This window comes from Callionymus lyra, chromosome 16 (genome assembly GCF_982586985.1).
Source record: "Callionymus lyra chromosome 16, fCalLyr1.hap1.1, whole genome shotgun sequence".
NCBI classification, from domain to species: Eukaryota; Metazoa; Chordata; class Actinopteri; order Syngnathiformes; family Callionymidae; genus Callionymus; species Callionymus lyra.
Window position 1 is genome coordinate 16,940,813 of NC_141833.1, and position 19,032 is coordinate 16,959,844.

The 19,032-nt window shown below is 40.2% G+C and overlaps 3 protein-coding genes and 1 long non-coding RNA gene across 4 annotated transcripts; 2 read left to right on the plus strand and 2 right to left on the minus strand.

The window, feature by feature from the left end:
• Window positions 1-646: 646 nt before the first annotated feature.
• Window positions 647-7,996, minus strand: parp2 (poly (ADP-ribose) polymerase 2). The gene is made up of 17 exons (XM_087810721.1): window positions 7,859-7,996; window positions 7,411-7,620; window positions 7,168-7,335; window positions 7,016-7,086; window positions 6,881-6,931; window positions 6,391-6,487; window positions 6,246-6,321; window positions 6,083-6,185; window positions 5,001-5,148; window positions 4,739-4,877; window positions 4,463-4,526; window positions 3,382-3,516; window positions 2,595-2,722; window positions 2,424-2,523; window positions 1,213-1,311; window positions 984-1,108; window positions 647-922 (listed from the first exon to the last, which is right to left on the minus strand). The coding sequence occupies exons 1-17, from the start codon at window positions 7,929-7,931 to the stop codon at window positions 763-765; spliced, it is 1,947 nt and encodes a 648-aa protein (XP_087666847.1). The 5' UTR covers window positions 7,932-7,996; the 3' UTR covers window positions 647-762.
• A 332-nt stretch (window positions 7,997-8,328) lies between these two features.
• mettl17 (methyltransferase like 17) lies at window positions 8,329-13,657 on the plus strand. Its single transcript, XM_087811420.1, has 14 exons — window positions 8,329-8,468; window positions 8,801-8,942; window positions 9,003-9,152; window positions 9,235-9,322; window positions 10,081-10,162; window positions 10,241-10,314; window positions 10,411-10,505; window positions 10,574-10,644; window positions 10,727-10,834; window positions 12,025-12,093; window positions 12,156-12,206; window positions 12,278-12,370; window positions 12,478-12,677; window positions 13,537-13,657. The coding sequence occupies exons 1-14, from the start codon at window positions 8,400-8,402 to the stop codon at window positions 13,628-13,630; spliced, it is 1,386 nt and encodes a 461-aa protein (XP_087667546.1). The 5' UTR covers window positions 8,329-8,399; the 3' UTR covers window positions 13,631-13,657.
• On the minus strand, window positions 13,636-17,416 carry sdr39u1 (short chain dehydrogenase/reductase family 39U, member 1). Its single transcript, XM_087811421.1, has 6 exons — window positions 17,286-17,416; window positions 16,719-16,825; window positions 16,564-16,646; window positions 16,377-16,498; window positions 15,310-15,459; window positions 13,636-14,127 (listed from the first exon to the last, which is right to left on the minus strand). The coding sequence occupies exons 1-6, from the start codon at window positions 17,299-17,301 to the stop codon at window positions 13,703-13,705; spliced, it is 903 nt and encodes a 300-aa protein (XP_087667547.1). The 5' UTR covers window positions 17,302-17,416; the 3' UTR covers window positions 13,636-13,702.
• A 696-nt stretch (window positions 17,417-18,112) lies between these two features.
• Window positions 18,113-19,004, plus strand: LOC148063977 (uncharacterized). The gene is made up of 2 exons (XR_015713580.1): window positions 18,113-18,182; window positions 18,574-19,004. It is a non-coding gene; the product is annotated as an uncharacterized LOC148063977 (long non-coding RNA).
• Window positions 19,005-19,032: the final 28 nt, after the last annotated feature.

Genomic DNA, 19,032 nt, shown 5'->3' on the forward strand with positions numbered 1-19,032 from the left:
TCATGTACTGGAGATTCTACTCTTTGAGTCAATGAAGACACAACATGAGAAGACATCTCAGGAAGAACATGAAGCAAATATCAAGTAGATTCGAGTTAGAATTCAGAAAATGTGTCAATATGGAAAAGAATCAAACAAGTTTTGAGTCAGATAAAGAGCCAAGAAATTACAAATAAGAGAAAAATAATCACTTTTGAAAATATTTACCTCCGTCTGAATCAAAAAAAGGAATCGACAAGAAAGAAGCCAAGTCAGAAGATGAGCCAATTATGAAATATTAAGAAATTGATTCAGATTTAAAAATAAAAAAGAGCCACATTTTAAGGCTCGTAACTTTATTCTCGAATTAGAAAATGAGGTTAAGTTAAAAATTTAAAATGTTCCTGAAAACTAAGGAGTCATTGATAGTGAGTCAGATACTAGGAATCATGAAATGACTCAAAAACATTACATGATTCAAAAATTGTCAAAATCCTAAATGTATATAATTTAAAACATTTTTTTTCTTTTAATTCATATAAAAAAAACTGGTTAAATCAGTGAAAGGAGACAAAAAAGTTAATAAAGGAATAAATAAAGAAAAATAAAGAAAAATATTATTTTTTTTACAAATATTTATTGACAATTTCCAACAACCGTTTCCCGACCACGAGTAAAACTACATAATTTCCCGTCAACGTATTTTCGTGCGGCAGAACCGACTGATCCATAGAAGCAGCATCAACTATAGGAGCGTCTAGCTGCGGGCGACGACTGATGACATCACCAGAGCGACGAGTAGTTGAACTGGATCCTCAGCAGGTAGCGCATGCGGACCTGTGCCGGGTTATAGACGATGAACTCGTTGTAGAGGAGGGAGTAGCCGCTGCTCCGGGTCTGACCGGTTTTCCCGCACGGACCCATCGGAACCGTCGCGCCGTCGCTAAAGATAAAGAGTTATTATCTCGTCGGTTGGTGTCGGAAGGGGGATTGTTTGAACTTACAGAGTGACGCCGTTTTTCGGGTCGGGTCCGGTTTGGCCGACGCCTTTGGTGCTTTGTTTCCCGGAGGGAAGTTTATCCGCCTCGTAGTCCGCGTCCAGAAGCTCGTTGGCGTCGCCCAGAGCCACCTGGACACACACACACACACACACACACACACACACACACACACACACACACACAGGTGAGACGGTGCCTCACAGCTCAGCTCACTCCAGAGACCAGTACCGACCTCGCACAGCAGAAGAAGTCCCACTTTCCCGCTGCTGTTGGCGAAACAGTAGTTGGCGCTCTTGGACGACATGTCGGCGAAGTAGATGCCTTTTCCAAACTGAAACACAAAGAGAGCGCCCCCTATTGAGTAGGACTACAAGATCGATAGATTGACTTTATGAATACGTCTGGAGGTCTCCATTTCGGGGAAATTGGGTTTCCAGTTCACGGCAGATGATAGTTTCATAAAAACAAAAAACAAAGTGCAAATAAAAAGAATAAAGTGCAAATAAAAGAACAAAGGGCAAAGGATGACAAAGTGCAAATATGAAGAATATAGATCCAAGGAAATAACGCAAAGAAAAGGATACAAAGAAAACAGAAAGATACAGTAGACTGAAGACAGAATGAACGAGCGAGTGAGACGGACTGATAAATAGTTGAAGGATGGATGGACAAATACTGAATATATTGATGAGAGGACGAATGGATGAATGAAGCTTTGGTCAGTAGGAACATGTTGAATTCATAAATAAATGATGGATATACTGATGAAAATGATAAAGGATTGAAGATTAAAGCAGGATCAATGAGTGGTTAATAAGAAATGAATACATAAATTGTTGAAAAATAAAGGATTCATCTGAAACTATGATTCATCAACACAAGAATGACCGAGTGAAGGTTTGCATGAGGTTGTTTATTGTGCTTTATTATTAATATATTGAGGAAGCGGAATTACATTTTCTACAGCGAATAAATTAACTTTAATTACGGATTTAAATAAAATGTCCATTGATCTTATTGTCCTTAGTAATATTAGATTAGTTTTACCTGATGTTTTCGTTGTATTATAGTTGTTATGTTTTAATATTCGTACTTATATCTTCCAGAATAAAAAGGATAATTACATTTAATGGTATCCCAGGTAAATCTAAACAGTTTTGCATCTTATAACAATCCTCAGGCAGCGTCGGGTACTATTGAAAAAACAAACATAACAAGTTGAAAAAATATATTAACTCATTATAAAAGTATTTTGATTAATTCATTAAATTAATTTCAGATAAATAATCAAGTTCTATGAATAGATTAGTGTTTTTCTCAAGGTTCTTTAGGAATAAATTAAAAACAAAAAAAATAATTTAAATGACCACTTAACAATGTCAATGATGAATGAATGAATAAAGAATGTAAAGAAAACCTTAAATAAAAGAGTGACGCTCCTACCATGTAGCCGGTGACCGGAGCTTCAGGCGGCGCCACTCGGAGTCCCTGGCTGAGGATTCCCACCCAGTTGGACATGCGGGATCCGTGCCACAGCAGAGCCCTGGATCGGGAACCGGAACAGAAACCTTGAGCAAGAGTCGTCGCACACCTCGAGACCCGGTGAACGTTCACCTGTTGCTCATGTCCGACAGGAAGCTGCCGCTCTCTCCGTCCCGGTCCACGGAGAAGATGTCCAGAACCGTCATGGTGTAGTCGGAGTGGGTCGAGGCGTGAGTGGAGTGAAGGTACCGCTCCAGCAGCTGCAGAAACACGAGTCCAGGTCAATCAAATAAAGTCTTCTTCGCAACAAACACAGATTAACGAACGAAAGATAAATGAAGGAAGGATGGGTTCGAAACATTAGAGGATGAAAAACTGATAAATGATGAAAGGATGAAGAGAGAACGAAAGACAAATAATTAATGAAAAGTAGAACAATAGCAAGTGAATGATTGACAGAATAAAGTTTTAAGAAAGAGGGACATTAATGAATGGATGGATGACTGAATAGGTAAATTGAATGATTGAAAAGGAAAAGACCAATGAAGGAGTGATGAAAAAGAGAGGGAGAATGGCTGAAATTAAAATGAGGGGATGGATGAAAGACAGGAGGGTGGTTACTCAATGAATGAATGAAAGAATAATGGGAACATTTATGATGATAAATGGATAAATAAATTACTTATGAATACATGAAAAGTAGCTTCATTTTGAAGGATGAATGAATGATGGGAGGATGAAAATTAGGTAAATGAAAGAGAGGAATGAACGGGTAAAGAAAATACGTTTTTTTTAATGGATGAGTGACTGCGATAAAGACTGGATGAATGAATGAGAGATGAAACACTGAATATGGACGGATGAATAACTGACGAACGAATGAACGAATGAAGGGAGGACGGAGAAAGCGGGTCAGAACCTGGTACTCGTGGCAGCCGGACTCCAGCGGGTCCAGCTTGCAGCGGAGGCTCCGGTAGTGTCGGTCCAGAGGGTTCTCGTCGTCTCCTGCGCTGGACTGAACCATCTTCACGGCGATCTGGATGTCACTCAGAGCCTTCAGGAGGAGGTGAAGAAGAAGAAGAACGAGGAGTCATCTGACGCAGGAATGTCTCGGGGAGTCGTCATCATCATCACCAACATCTTCATCGTCATCATCATCATCAAAATCTTCATCGTCATCAACATCTTCATCATCATCAACACCAACATCTTCATCATCATCATCAAAATCTTCCTCATCATCATCACCAACATCTTCATCATCATCACCAACATCTTCATCATCTTCACCAACATCTTCATCATCTTCACCAACATCTTCATCATCATCATCATAATCTTCATCGTCATCATCATCATCAACATCTTCATCATCATCATCATCACCAACATCTTCATCGTCATCATCATCTTCATCGTCATCACCAACATCTTCATCATCATCATCACCAACATCTTCATCGTCATCATCACCAACATCTTCATCAAAATCTTCATCGTCATTATCATCATCATCATCAAAATCTTCATCGTCATCATCATCACCAACATCTTCATCATCATCATCAAAATCTTCATCATCATCATCACCAACATCTTCATCGTCATCATCATCATAATCTTCATCGTCATCATCATCATCACCAACATCTTCATCATCATCATCACCAACATCTTCATCGTCATCATCATCATCACCAACATCTTCATCATCATCATCACCAACATCTTCATCGTCATCATCATCATCACCAACATCTTCATCGTCATCATCATAATCTTTATCGTCATCATCATCATCACCAACATCTTCATAATCATCATCATCTTCATCTTCATCATCATCTTCATCTTCAAAATCTTCATCTTCATCATCATCAAAATCTTCATCTTCATCACCAACATCTTCATAATCATCATCATCAAAATCTTCATCTTCATCATCAAAATCTTCATCTTCATCTTCAAAATCTTCATCTTCATCATCATCATCATCTCACCTCCAGAAGAGAGATTTTCTCCTTCAGTTCTTCCTCGGAGTGGATCAGTGGAGGAGTCTTCAAGCTGCAGCAGAATCACAGCATCAGAGGAGACTCTTACCTTCTTTCCTTTCCTTAGGTCTTTATTCATCCCTCCCTTTTTCTCTCTACTTCTCCTCCTCTCTATACTTCAACTCTCTCTTACTCAACCATTCCCCCCCCCCCATCTCTCCTCCTCTACACTTCTATCTCCCCCTCCTTCTCTCCCCCTCAAACAACACGGTGGGCGGTTCTTACCCGAAGTCGTGGGGGATGCGGGTGTAGAACTGGTTGCAGGCCTCCAGCAGCTCCCTGTTGCTGCCCTTCTTCTTCAGACACGCCTCGATCCTCTTCAGCGCTGTGTAGCCCGCCTTGATCTGCTCCGACGTCAGCTTGCCTGCAGGAGGAAGTCAGCTCAGAGCGCTGGAGGAGTTTGAAACGGAAGGAAGAGGAGGAGGAGGAGGAGGAGGAGGAGGAGGAGGAGGAGGAGGAGGAGGAGGAGGAAGAAGAAGGTTCTGACCCAGAGGAGCCTTGCGGACGTCGAACTTCATCTCCAGGACACACTCCTCCATGGCCTTCAGGTCACAGATGAGCTTCAGCAGAGACTGGACCTTCTCGTGCAGAGCAGAGTCTCGCTCGACCACGGATTCTTTCTCCTGACTCTCCTCCTGAAACACCGGACACGGCAAGTTGTCAGCCGTCAAACCTGGACCTCTGTCTTCACCTATAACTGTGTCTATCTTCATCTCCAACTTTGTCTGTCCTCACCTCTAACTCTGTCTATCTTCACTTCCAAATCTCTCTATCTTCACCCTCAAATCTGTCGATATTCACTTCCAAATCTGTCTATCTTCACATTCAAATCTTTCCATCTTCACTTCCAAATCTGTCTGTCTTCACCCCCAAATTTGTGTATTTTCACTTACAAATCTGTCTATCTTCACCCTCAAATCTGTCTATATTCACTTCCAAATCTGTCTATCTTCACATTCAAATCTTTCCATCTTCACCCCCAAATCTGTCTATCTTCACCTTCAAATTTGTGTATCTTCACCTTCAAATCTGTCTATCTTCACCCCCAAATATGTCTATCTTCACCCCAAAATCTGTCTATCTTCACCCCAAAATCTGTCTATCTTCACTTCCGAATCTTTTCATCTTCACCTCCAAATCTTTTTATCTTCACCTCCACATTTCTACATATTCACCTCCAAATCTCTCTCTTCACTTCCAGCTCTTTCAATTCTCACCTCCAAATCTGTCTATCTTCACCCCAAATTTGTCTATCATCACTTCCAAATCTTTTCATCTTCACCTCCAGATATCTACATATTCACCTTCACATCCCTCCATCTCCCTCTGTACATCTCTCCATCACCATAACCTCATTCTTCTCCAGCCTTTCACTTTCCTTTTCACGTACCTTCTTTCTTCTCTCTCATCGCTTCTTTCTCTGGTCCTTACTGTCATTTACATCTTCCTCCCCTGTCCTTTACTTTCTTCCCTCTCATAGTCACCCATTCTTTCCTTCCATCCACCTCTCCCTCACTATTCTATCTCTCCCCCTCCTGGTCCAGGACTAAGACACCTTCCACAGCTGACCTTCTCGGGAGCGCTGTAGTCCATCTTCACCATGTCGTACTTCCCTGCCACCTTCTCAAACATGTCCCTCTCGTCCCACTCGTTCTTGGTCTTGTCCAGGAACCTGAATCAACAACAAGTCATTCAATATATCCCAACATAAACCAGCGGAGATGGAGCTCACTTTTTCTTGAAGAGATCTTTGGCCTTCATCAGATCGCCACCGCACTGCGTCAGACTGCTCTGACCCACTTTCCCCACTGAAGAGAGGAAGACTTTAAGTCCGGCGTGATCTTTCACAGAGAAGGACGTCATGAATCAGGGCTCACCTCTTCCCCACCTCATCCACACGCTGTAGAGCTTCGAGCTGTCGTCCTGCAGGAGCTGGATCAAGTAGTATTTGTTGTTGTTGAACTGAAGGTTCGTCTGCCAGAACAGAAAAATGTCAATTTATCAACTTCAGGCGCCAGGTCAAGTCTTGGGGGGGCAGCACCTGAAAGAGATGTCAAGACTTCCTTCCCTGCACCCCTTTAGAGAGAATGATAAGAGAGACCAGTGCAAACCGTGCATCAAACTCGTGGCTCAAGGGCCAAATGAAGCCAGCCATGTCATTAAAAGTTGCCCCAATAAGCTTAGAATGCTTAAACTTATAAAAAAAAAAGATTGTGCTCTCTTGAATCTGATAGTTTTCAGAGTTAGGATTGTTTTAGGAATGTTTGTAATGCTCAACTTTTGCAAACTAATGCAGACTATCAAAGAAACAGATGGATGGAGGAGAGTTTGCCGGAAGGTAGATTTATGTTTGTCGCTGGACGTCACCTGGTTCATCATCACGTCGTAAACATCGTTGCCTTCATTGTAAACGTAAGCCTGACGAAGGAAAAACGAAAAAAAAACATCAACAATCGTCTGTTTGTTCAACAACCAGAGTTTCATGGTTTGATTTCATTTCACCTTTCCAATCTTGGCTTTACATTCCGAGTCGACCGGAGCTTTTCCCTTCATCACCACAGTCTTCACGACCTCTGTGAAGACATCGACAAGCCGCTTAAGTTCAATCTCTAACGACAAACTACAATAAAAAAAAAAAACTTTTCACATTTTACCTGTTTTTATCTCCTCTTTAGGTTGTTTGTCAGCAGTTTTAGTAGTAGTTGCTTGGCTCTTAGGTCGTCCTCTCTTCTTCTTGGCAGGAGGTTGATCTTCACTTTCCTCTTCTTTAACTTGTGCGACATCTTCAGTCGCCTCATCGCCGCCGTCATTCACCACGTTTTCTAAAAAACACCATCACCAATAATCGACTTACAAAGCGTCACGTTGTATTTGAGGAAGGAAACAAACAAACAAACCAGGTTTCAGCGCGTGTTTCCGAATCTTCCTCTTGTACTTGGTGACGGAGTTTATCTGGATCATCTTCTTCAGGTCCACGTTGTAGACGGTCCCGGAGGGCGAAGTCAGAGACAGGGAAGTGTCTCCCGAGGCGACGGCGGCGTCCAGCAGGGAGCAGTCGGCCGAGGAATACGGTTCCCATTGACTCTCGTCTCCTTGCCACTGCCACACTGTTACACAAAGGTGGGATGTAGATATTAAATTAGATAACAAAAAATCTTTTTACCATTACTTGTTTGTTTTTTTTCACTTGTACCTTCTATTTATGTTATTATAAATGTCCTACATATAGATATATAGCTCAATATAAACACTAATATTTTTTTATCTCAGATCATTGTCCAGACGTGTTCCTCTGTGTTTGTATACAAGCTAACAAACTAGCTTCCAGCTAACTCAAGAACTCACCGGTGTTTTCTGGTACATCTTCTGTTTTTGCGGCACTGTTGCTTTTGGATCTGGTGCTCCTTGTTGGCCTCATGTTGTGTGTTTTATTTTTCGATGTGCAGTAATGTTAACGTGAACGCTGGACTCCAGAAAGTGGGCGGGAAAACCTTCTAATGGACTTCCGCGCCGGGCAAGACAAAGATCGTGTATGATGACGCGTTTCTTTTTTGTAAACTTCTAATGTATTGTTTTTTGCGGTTTATGTTTTCAATATTGACCGTTTGTATGTTTAGAGATTGTCTTAATGAGTTAATGATGGATTCCATAAAGATCTTGCGCATCTCTGAACATAAGACAGTTTAATGTTACGTCCACAAATCGTCAACAGAGTGAGCGATCCTGCATGTTTCACGATCAAGCGGAACATAATTTCGATGACAATGGTTCCGCGTCTGGAATCAACGGAGTTATTTTGTTAATGGAACCGCCGGGACAAACGTGATCCGCACAGAATGCTGTTTATATTTTTTGTAATTTAAGAGGGAAAAAATAGGTTTTCAGAATGTCTAGTCGGATCTACAGAGTCGGGTTTCTGTGTCACCGGACGGTTGTGACGAGTATAACGATACGGGTGAGTTTGTGGGTGTCATTGAACGCATCATCTCTGTGATAGAGGTCAGACGCAAGTTTTTCTCAAACTGTAAAAAAAAAATATATATATATATCCCCGCTTGTCACTTAGCATACAAACATAATTTTTTTATTTTTTTATTTAAAACTGTAAAAAAAAAGGTTTCTTTGCTCGTAATTGCAATGTTAGTCGACTACTTTTCCTATTGTGTTTGATTTTAAAATGTATTGAATGATCTGTTGTGTAGATGTGTTATGCAAAACATTGTGAGCGATTTAAAAACATGTTTTTTTGGTTGTCAAATATTACACTTATTGTTATTTTCCTACCAGGCAATGACAGCAGCTGCAAGTGTCCAGCCTAACGGGGACTTCCTCCAGGGAAACCCACACAAGCGCCACCCGGGCATCAGCAACATGAAGACCCTGAAGATCCCCGATGAGCTCCAAGCTGCTGCGCTCTCCATCGTCCAGAGTAGGATTTGTGACGAACGCGACGTTGTAACTCTGGTATTCACGCTTTTCGTCCCCGCAGAGGCGGACATTCGTCAACTTGACGAACGAGCTCACAGTATGAGGAACTTCCTGTGGAGCAGGAAGAGATTGGTGGAGGATTCAACGCTGAGAAAGAAGGCTCAGAGTCTGGAGAGAAACCTGTGGGATGAAGCCATGCTGTCGTTTGACAGTGGGTGACTCGGACTCATGCACTCGACACGATGTGGATTTAAGTTTTCGAAAACATCTGTTCGGGTTTGTCTTAAATGCAGATGTTGACAGCGAGGCACTGGAGAAACGGATCCAGGAGAAAGTGATGTCCGAGCTCAGAAGAACGACTTACCACTGGACCGCTCTCAAGTAAAACTTTAATTTGAACCTTAAGCTTTAACATAATGAATCCATTTTTATAACTGAACAATCGTTAAAACTGTTCCATGAGTGAGTTTGTTTGTCTCTTCCAAGATAATTCTTAATATGATGCAACAGGGTTCCCACACATTCTTAAAAATCTTAAAAAGGCATAGGCAGTAAGATAATCTAAAAACAAGCATTTGAATGTCTTAAATACATTTATTTTAATGACAATTTGTTGTCAAACTATAATTTCTTTGACGTCAGACACTCACAGGCAACTTGTACGAGACATGCTTTTTTTTGTGCAAGAATTATTTTTTTTTAAAAACAAGCAGGATCAAAGGAAAGTTTTTCAGTTAAATAAAACTTTTATTTTATAAAAAATAATAATTGGGTAAGATTGTCCCTAAACCTATATAATAACCATGTTTTAACTCATTTTTCCTTTTTTAATTCTGTTTCATTAACAAGTTGGTCGAGTTTTTTTTCTATCGTGTGAGTTTTTGACTGTAACTAAACTTACAACAATTAAAAAAAAACGACTTAATAAACTAGAACAAACTTTCACTCTATGACTTTTATTATTTACCTCTTGACAAGTCGGTGATTCACGTCCGCCACAGCAGCTAAAAAACCTGAAGGGAAACAAAAAAATGATTTATGATGTTTTCGACTTAAACAAGTAACTTTTAACTCAAATAAAATTACTTTCTCTTTCACTTTCTAACTCAATAAACTCTCACTTGTTTCAATCTCTTCAGATACAATGAGGAAACCAGTGTTGTCTACATGGCTGCCCGGCTAGCCGGGGGATACGCTGCAGTGAGGCGAGCTCTGAATGAGGTAGTGAATTGGCATGTGTCTGCAGTGCGCCCTCTAGTGGGGTATTGAAAAAAAAAAGATCCTCGATTGTCTCCCCAGATCATGAAGCGCGACCCCGCGTTCGCCCCAGAGTCTCTGCTGGATTTTGGTTCTGGGGTCGGCAGCGTGGCCTGGTCAGTATCACTCGCCCACATCCCGACCCTCTGAGATCGTGACCCGTCTCTCTCTCTCTCTCTCTCTCTCTCTCTCTCTCTCTCTCTCTCTCTCAGGGCGTCGCACTCTTGCTGGCCGGACTCGCTGAAGGAGATGGTGTGCGTGGACAGCTCTGGCATCATGAACACTCTGGCGGAGCGGCTTCTCAGAGGTCTACACACTCGTGCGACGACGTGTGATCTGCTGCTTCACTGAGACGCGTGTCGGTCGTTGCAACAGGTGGTGAAGACGAAGGAGAGCCGAGGTTCAAGCACGTGTACTTCAGACAGTTTCTTCCTCTTTCCCCGAAGGTACCAGACCCGGTTCTGACCCTATACACCTTGTTTTATCACTGCGGTCATGTGACCACTAACCGTGACCCATGTTCTGCAGATCCAGTTCGACGTGGTGTCGGCCGCGTTCACGCTATCGGAGCTGCAAACGGCGAGCGAGCGAGTGGAAGCTGCACTGACTCTGTGGAGGAAAACCAACAGATACCTGGTCATGAACACACTTAGTTGTACTGACACACAAACGCACACTTAAGAGGGTTACACAAAATAGAATAACAAACATGCACTCACAAGGAAATAATATGACAAATGAGGGAAACACAAAAATATATAAGAAAACACACACTCAAAAGGGTAACACAAATAATACGATACACACTCATTAGGGTTACACAAAATAATGTGTCAAACACGCACTCACAAGATTAACACAAAAATAGTATGATAAACACACACTTACAGGGGTTACACAAATTAATATGACAAACACAAACTCAGAAGAATAACACAAAAATAGTATGACAAACACACACTTACAATGGTTACACAAAGTAATATGACACACTCATGAGGGTTACACAAAATCATTTGTCAAACACACACTCATCGGGGAAACACAAAACAATATGTCAAACCCAAACTTACAAAGATAACACAAAATAGTATAACAAACACGGACTTACAAGGGTTACACAAACTAATATGACAAACACACAATCATGCCAGTTATACAAAATAATGTGTCAAACACACAAGAATAACACAAAAGTAGTATGACAAACGCACACTTACAGAGGTTACACAAAATAATATAATACACACTCATGATGGTAACACAAAATAATATGTCAAACACATACTCTTGAGGGTTGTACAAAATAATATGTCAAATATCACACTCACAAGAATAACACAAAATAGTACAAAAAACACGCACGTACAAGGGTTTCACAAATGAATATGAGACGCACACAAAGACAGATGAAAAGACACTGACAGATACGCAACAATACACACAGACACACACTTGCATACCAACATGAACACTACAGTGATGACAATAACACAAGCGTACAAAAAACAAGAGTAACACATAAAGACACACAAACACGTTGATTTAAAAAGACACGCATTCAAAGACATGTTTTGTACATTTATCGTACACATTGGGAAACACACAGTCACACACACACACACACACACACACACACACACACACACACACACACGTGGACACTATACTGACAACATGAAAACACACTCTTGTGTTCATACACCTACCCTTGCAGTACAAAAGTAACAATAACACACATGTTCACTCACTAATGTAGACAGAAATAAAACACACATACAGACACAGTGATGACAACGACGTTGTTGTGTGTGTGTGTGCGTCAGGTGTTGGTGGAGAGCGGCACCAGAGAAGGTCACCAGACCCTGATGGAGGTCAGAGACGCGGTGCTGCAGGTCAGTGTGAGCGGCCGTCTGGTCTCCCTCCTCCTTCTCTCTCTGACTCTCTCCTCCTTCAGAACCAGGACAGTGTCGTCCACGACAGAAGACCCGCCTCGGTCCTGGCTCCGGTAAACCTTCAGCACCTTCCACAAGTCTTCCAACAGTCGCTGTTGTGTGTTGATGAACTCGTGTCCTCCAGTGTCCTCACCAGCTGACGTGTCCCAAGCTGTCCCTGAAGCCTCCGACTCCTTGTAACTTCCAGCAGCTGCACCATCCACTGCCTCTGTCCAGGGTGAGTCTTCTCTGGACCTTCTCCAGACCTTCTCCAGACCTTCTCCAGACCTTCTCCAGACCTTCTCCAGGTCACGTTTGAACCTTCGTCTTCGTCTCGTTGTCCAGAAGCTCAACCTGCAGCTGGAGAAGTTCAGCTTCCTGATCCTGAGCCGGACCCCGGAGCCCGGCTCGGACTCGGACTCGGACGTGGACTGGGCCCGGCTGGTCGCGCCGGTGAAGAGCAGGTCGAGACACGTCCACTGTCACATGTGCTGCTCCGACGGACAGCTGCGCCACCAGGTGGTGACGGCGAGCAAACACAGCAGGTGTGTTGAAGGACTTTTGTGTAGCTAAAAATCATCAAGACGCACACGTCATGTAACGTTAGTGTGTGCTTGTGTACTCATTACTGGGAGTGTGTATTGTCGAGAATCTGGCGATACAGCGGAAACAATACAATATATAGTGATAGTATAGTATCAAGTATATATGTGTAGTATTGTCGAGTACTTGACTCTGGTGTTTTGATAGTGTAGTATCAAGTATATATGTGTAGTTTTGTCGAGTATTTGACTCTGGTGTTGTGATAGTGTAGTAACAACTATATATTTGTAGTATTGTCTATTACTTGACTCTGGTGTTATGATAGTGTAGTATCAAGTATATATGTGTAGTATTGTCGAGTACTTGACTCTGGTGTTATGATAGTGTAGTATCAAGTATATATGTGTAGTATAGTAACTAGTATACTAGTGTAGTGTAGTAACTGCTTTTATTTAGTTTGAAACCAAAATATGTCCAAAAATCAGCTTCAAAAGCCGCTGCAGTCACTGTATCCTCTCGTCCTCAGTTGTAACTGCTTTCATTTGGTTTGAAACAAAAATATGTACAAACATCTTTAAAAGCCGCTCTAGTCACTGTATCCTCTCGTCCTCAGTTATAACTGATTTAATTTGGTTTGAAACCAAAATATGTACAAACATCAGCTTTAAAAGCTGCTGGAGTCACTGTATCCTCTCGTCCTCAGTCATCACATGGGATGCAACACAAAAGAACAAATGTTGTGATATTGATGATTCTAATTATTTATAACTATAATTTTAAATGATAAAACATCTTTTAATTTTATGGAAATTCAAACCATTATTTATTGACCAACATTGACACTGTGGTATTGAACTGCAGGGACGTGTACCGCTGCGCCAGGAACAGTGATTGGGGCGACCAGGTGCCGCTGGTTCTGCCCTCGAAGGACGACGACCAAACCTCCTCTGACTGACGCGTCAATAAACTCTTGAAAACATTAGATTTTTTTCTGATTTTATTCCTTTGGTTTTTCACACACAAACATTCAGCCGCTCACGATCTCTTTAAGAGCAGAGTTCAGGTCCGGGTACTGGTACTGAAACCCGGTCTCCAGAGTTCTTTTGGGCACCACCTTCTGACCCTGGGTGAGGATGACGGCGCGCTCCGAGCCCAGCAGACCGTTGAGCACGAAGCCCGGTACCGGGAAGACGGTGGGCCGCCTCAGGAGTCGACCCAGCTCTTTGGTGAACTCGTGGTTGGTGTTCTGGGCCGGGGCGACTCCATTCAGGACCTGAGGACGAGCGGAACCGTCGGGAGGAGATTCCAGGCTGTGCGTGATGATCCCCGCCAGGTCCGACACGTGGATCCACGGGAACGGTTGACTGCCGGACCCCAGGGTGCCCCCCAGGCCCAGTCTGAAGGGAAGCATCATCTGCTTGATGGCGCCGCCGTCACGACCCAACACTGCCCCTGGTGGACGAACCGAGAAGAGTTTAGATGGACAAGCTTTTGAGGAGCCTGGTGTCTTCAAGTCTGCTAGAATAACTACGGTGGCCTGGAAGTGGGAAATAAATTTACAACCACTGAAACAAAATTACAATCTCCTAAACTAATAAATTAGCTTCTGTGTTCAGTATTTGTAGAATGACTTTGGAAAAAGTTTATCATGATTTCAAAATGTATTTCAGAGTTTGTAAATGTGTTTCATGACTTTGAAAATGCGTTTCATGAATTCCTAAATTTGTTCATCTATTCCTAAGTTTGTTTCATGACTTCAAAATTGTATTTCATGGGTTTGTTCATTTGTTTTATGACTTTGAAATACATTTTTTGAAGTCATGAAACAAATGTACATAGTTTATGAATTTGTTTCTCGTCTATGAAGATTTTTTGCATGAATTTTGTTAAATTGTTCCGTGAAATTGTAAATTTATTTTATTACTTTTTCAAAAATGTATTTCAGAGTTTGTCAATTTATTTGATGAATTTTTTTTTTTATGACTTAGTACATTTGTTCCATGACTTGAAAATATATTTCAGAGTTTGTATGTTTTCCATTAGTTTGTAAATTTATTTCATGACTAAGTAAATATTTATCATGAGTTAAAAAATGTGTTTCATGACTTTGAAAATTTGTTTCATGACTTTGTAAATTTATTTCATGACTAATTAAATATTTATAATGAATTAAAAAATATATTTCAGAGTTTGTAAATGTGTTTCATGACTTTGAAAATTTGTTTCATGACTTTGAAAATTTGTTTCATGACTTTGTAAATGTGTTTCAGAGTTTGTAAAGGTGTTTGATGAGTTTGTAAATTTTATTTTTCATAAATTCGTAAATTTGTTCCATTAAATCGTAAATTGGTTTCGCGAGTTTGAAAATTTGATTAATGACAAAGTAAAAGTGTTTCTTGACTTTGTAAATTTGTTCCATTCAATTGTATATTAACTTCATGACTTGTTTAATATTTTCCATAATTTCAGAGTTTTTACTATGACGGTAAAATCTATTTTAAAGTTAATAAACTAGTTTCATGACTTTCTGAATTGGTTGGGTTTCTGATTTTGTTTCTTTAAATGTGTCTTCTGGGCCACCGTAGAGAACTAGACATGTATATACGTCTATGAGTCTGAACCCTAAACACCCACCAGGCCTCACGATGACTTGTCTGGTCGTGGTCAGAGTTTGGGGCAGAAGTGCAGCAGCTTCCCACTCCTGGACCAGCCTGGACAGAAGGTCAAAGGGCGTCCACTCGCTGTCTTCCGTGTACTTGACGGTCGGACTGGGCTCGTAACACGCTGCACACATTCACACACAAAAGGAAATTAACGCAACTTAAACTGAACATCTTTTTGTTAATGCTACTCAAATCTTGGGCGCAAGGTCTCTGGGCCTGGTGTGCGCCACCTGGTGGACAGTTGCAGAAAGAGGATCCAGAAATATGATGGTAGATTGTTTTCCTTATTATTCCATCAAACAAAAGTTACTTTAATAATAAAAAAATATTTCATTTAAAATAATGACTTTCAACTTCAATAAAAGCGACTTCAGCACTTTTTTTTTACTTCAATATATCATATTCAATAAGAAAATACTTCAATAAAAAATACCTCAAAACTTTTTTTACTTCAATAAAATATAAATGTATCAAAACGTTTTTCACTTCAAAAAAATATATAAAATACTTCAAAATGTTTTTCACTTCAATAAAAATATAAAATACTTCAAAATGTTTTTCACTTCAATAAAAATATATCAAAACGTTCCAAAAAAGTTTTATTTTTACTTTAATCAAAATAATACAATCGAACATTATTATATATATTATTAAAGCAACTTCTTGGGATAAAAATTGTTTAACCATAATACACCCTGAACATAATAAGGGTTACTTCAACTAAAAAGTACTAATTAAAGTTAAATGAAATCTTGAAATCCATTTTTTTTTTTAAATTGGTAATATTTTTTTGATTCAATCCATTTTTTTTCTCTTTAATGAAGATGTTTTTGATTGAATAACAAAATATATAAATCGAACTTCACACAACCATCTTAACATCTTGATTAAAAAAACTGAAACTAATCATTTAAAATCACTATTAAAGAGACGAACTCAGTGACTGTGACGATGCTTAAATATCAGTAGAAACAAAACCTGATCGGCTCCTAATGGAAGTCATTAGTTCTCATCCTCAGTGTTACTAAAGAAACTCACCGACCCCCGTCACCAGGACCCAGGACTTCGGCGGACTGGACGAGGCCGAGATGGCTTCGGCCAGAGCTTTAGTCGTGTCGAGGCGGCTGGAGAACAAGTCCTTCTTGTAGCTCTCGTTCCACCTGGAACAAGAAGAAGAAAAGTTAAAAACGACAACGTTGATATGATTGAAGCCGGTGAAGCCGACCATCTCAGAGGGTTCAAGACTTCCTCTCCGGCCAAGTTGACGGCGCCGTCACAGGGCGGGAGTCCACTGGACCGAAGCTGGCTCTGCCGGCGAACAACAGTGGACGAAAAGTTAGAATTAAATCAGTGTGAATATACAAAGAGAAGCTAACTTACCCAGGTGATGCGTCCAGGACCGGGCTGGCGAGAAATCACTGTGACCTCATGACCTTTGCCTCGCAGCAGACGCGAGAGTTCACGACCCACGAATCCAGATCCTCCTCCTGCAGAGACGATGCTTTTACTTCCTCAATCCTTCCCATTGTTTTATTATTTTATGTTCAACAGTAAAATACAAGTTGCACAACCGGATATGAAAAACAAAAAATGGATATTTTGGTATACTTTTATTAATATGTGTTTAAGGGAATAAATCAAGTTAAATCTGCAATATTTAATTTTAAGAAATATTCACCGGTTTTATAAACGAGCAGATGACACTGCGCATGTGCGGAGATACCTTTACGCAAAATAAATGGAACTAAGATTATTCTCGTGTGGTTTAAAGCAGTTTTCTAAGGGAAACAATTGGTTGTTTTATGAACTGAAACACAACAGAGTCTCGAAAAATAAAAATAAAGTTGCACCAGAGTCATGTAACATGCGAAGCTAACGTTAGCAAACAGCGTTATGTCGAGTTTTTTAATCTTTTGCAGCAGATAATAAATGAGAAAAACGACTCACCGACAAGAACTCTCATGGTGACTCAAACACACTCCACACGACACACGCGAGGACTCAGTGTCAGAGAGAATCGTTGTTGTGAGGAGACTCTGACCTGACGCGGAATTCATCCACCCGGGACGCCGTAGTTGAGCGACACGTGACGTCATTTTGTAGTCCTGAATGACCCGTTACGAAATCTAAAAGTTTATTTAATTATCTTCAAGAAATCAGCATTAACATTCAAGTAATGATTAAGTTTTATTCTGAATCATAGATATATATGTTTGATCGACAATTAAATAAATGTTAGGCTAAAATAATTAGCTAGCATTGCTAAGCATTTCCATTTGTTTCATATGTTTAAGACATTATTTTTTTATTTTTTTTAAATTACTATTTATTTTTCTTCTACTACATTGTTTTCCTTCCGCACAGCAATTTCCTTCATACCCTATATTTTAAAGAATATCATCAGATTCTTAAAATCCTGTATTGGCTTGAAAGAATCCGGAATAAAGAACTGTACCATGAATTAGTGAAATATGAATTATTAATCATGAATTAGTATTTCTGTTATTAAGTATTTAAATTATTGTTATACTTTATTTCGTTAATAAAAAAAAAGAAAAAAAAAGAAATTATAACACCTAAATATATCGTCTTGGCTCTAACATTAATTTATTCATTTTATTCCAAACCTTAAATAATAAACAAGACTAATTAAGCATTTTGTATTCACCCGTAAAGTATAGAAATAGTTTATCAATTTTTAACCAGTGTTGTTCCCCAACCGGAAGTGTTTGTGGTCACGTGGTTGGTGGTATATAATAAGCCGCGCCTGCGTTCTCGACCTCGCTCTGGTCCGCCTTCCATCCAGTTTACATTCTTATCAGTTTTTCTTCTGCTTCACACGTGGTGAGTCAAGTTTAGCCTTTATTTACGTTTAATTATTTAAGCTATTATTCGTTAGATCTCGTTTTTACCACCATTTCCGGTTTCTAAGACCGCGTGGTTCCTAACGTGCAGGTGGTTTATCTTTTTTTTTTAATTTTAAATTAATAATCGATCAGCCTCAGTATTTTCTTATTTAGTACTAATAAATATAATTCAAATGACTAGATAATATTATCGAGTCAAACCTGGTGTGATGAGTCCCACGTGAGTCCGTGTTTCACCTGAAACTAATGATTATTCTTCACGCACTGACTCGGGTTTGGCTCGCGCTCGTGAAACCATGTGTCGATGTAGTTTGATCACATTTTTATCACCTTTTTTAACCTTTTGATCTTTTTTCTCGATGTTGCAGAGTTGTTGGTGCGGACCGGAAGTTTGCTTTACGGTAAGTCCTTGTCGTAAAAACTGATTCTAAACATGTGTCGCGTCAAACCTGGTGTGATGAGTCCCACGTGAGTCCGTGTTTCACCTGAAACTAATGATTATTCTTCACGCACTGACTCGGGTTTGACTTGCGCTCATGAAACCACACTGTTTATTTCTATTTTTGTTTTATCACGTTTTAACTTTTGCTCTCTTTGTCGCTGTTGCAGACTTGTCGGTGCAGACCGGAAGTTGTCATACGGTGAGTCCTTGTTGCACCACATGGTTTCTCTAAACGTTATCTCTGCTTTACTAACTTTTTTTGTTTTTTTTAGCTGCAGGTGAGACTTGGTGTTTGGAAGCTCGAGCTGTTTCTTTGTAACTGGAATATTTTCTCATCAATAAAGTTTACTTTCTAAATTTTTGTGTTTTGAATGCGTCTCAAAGT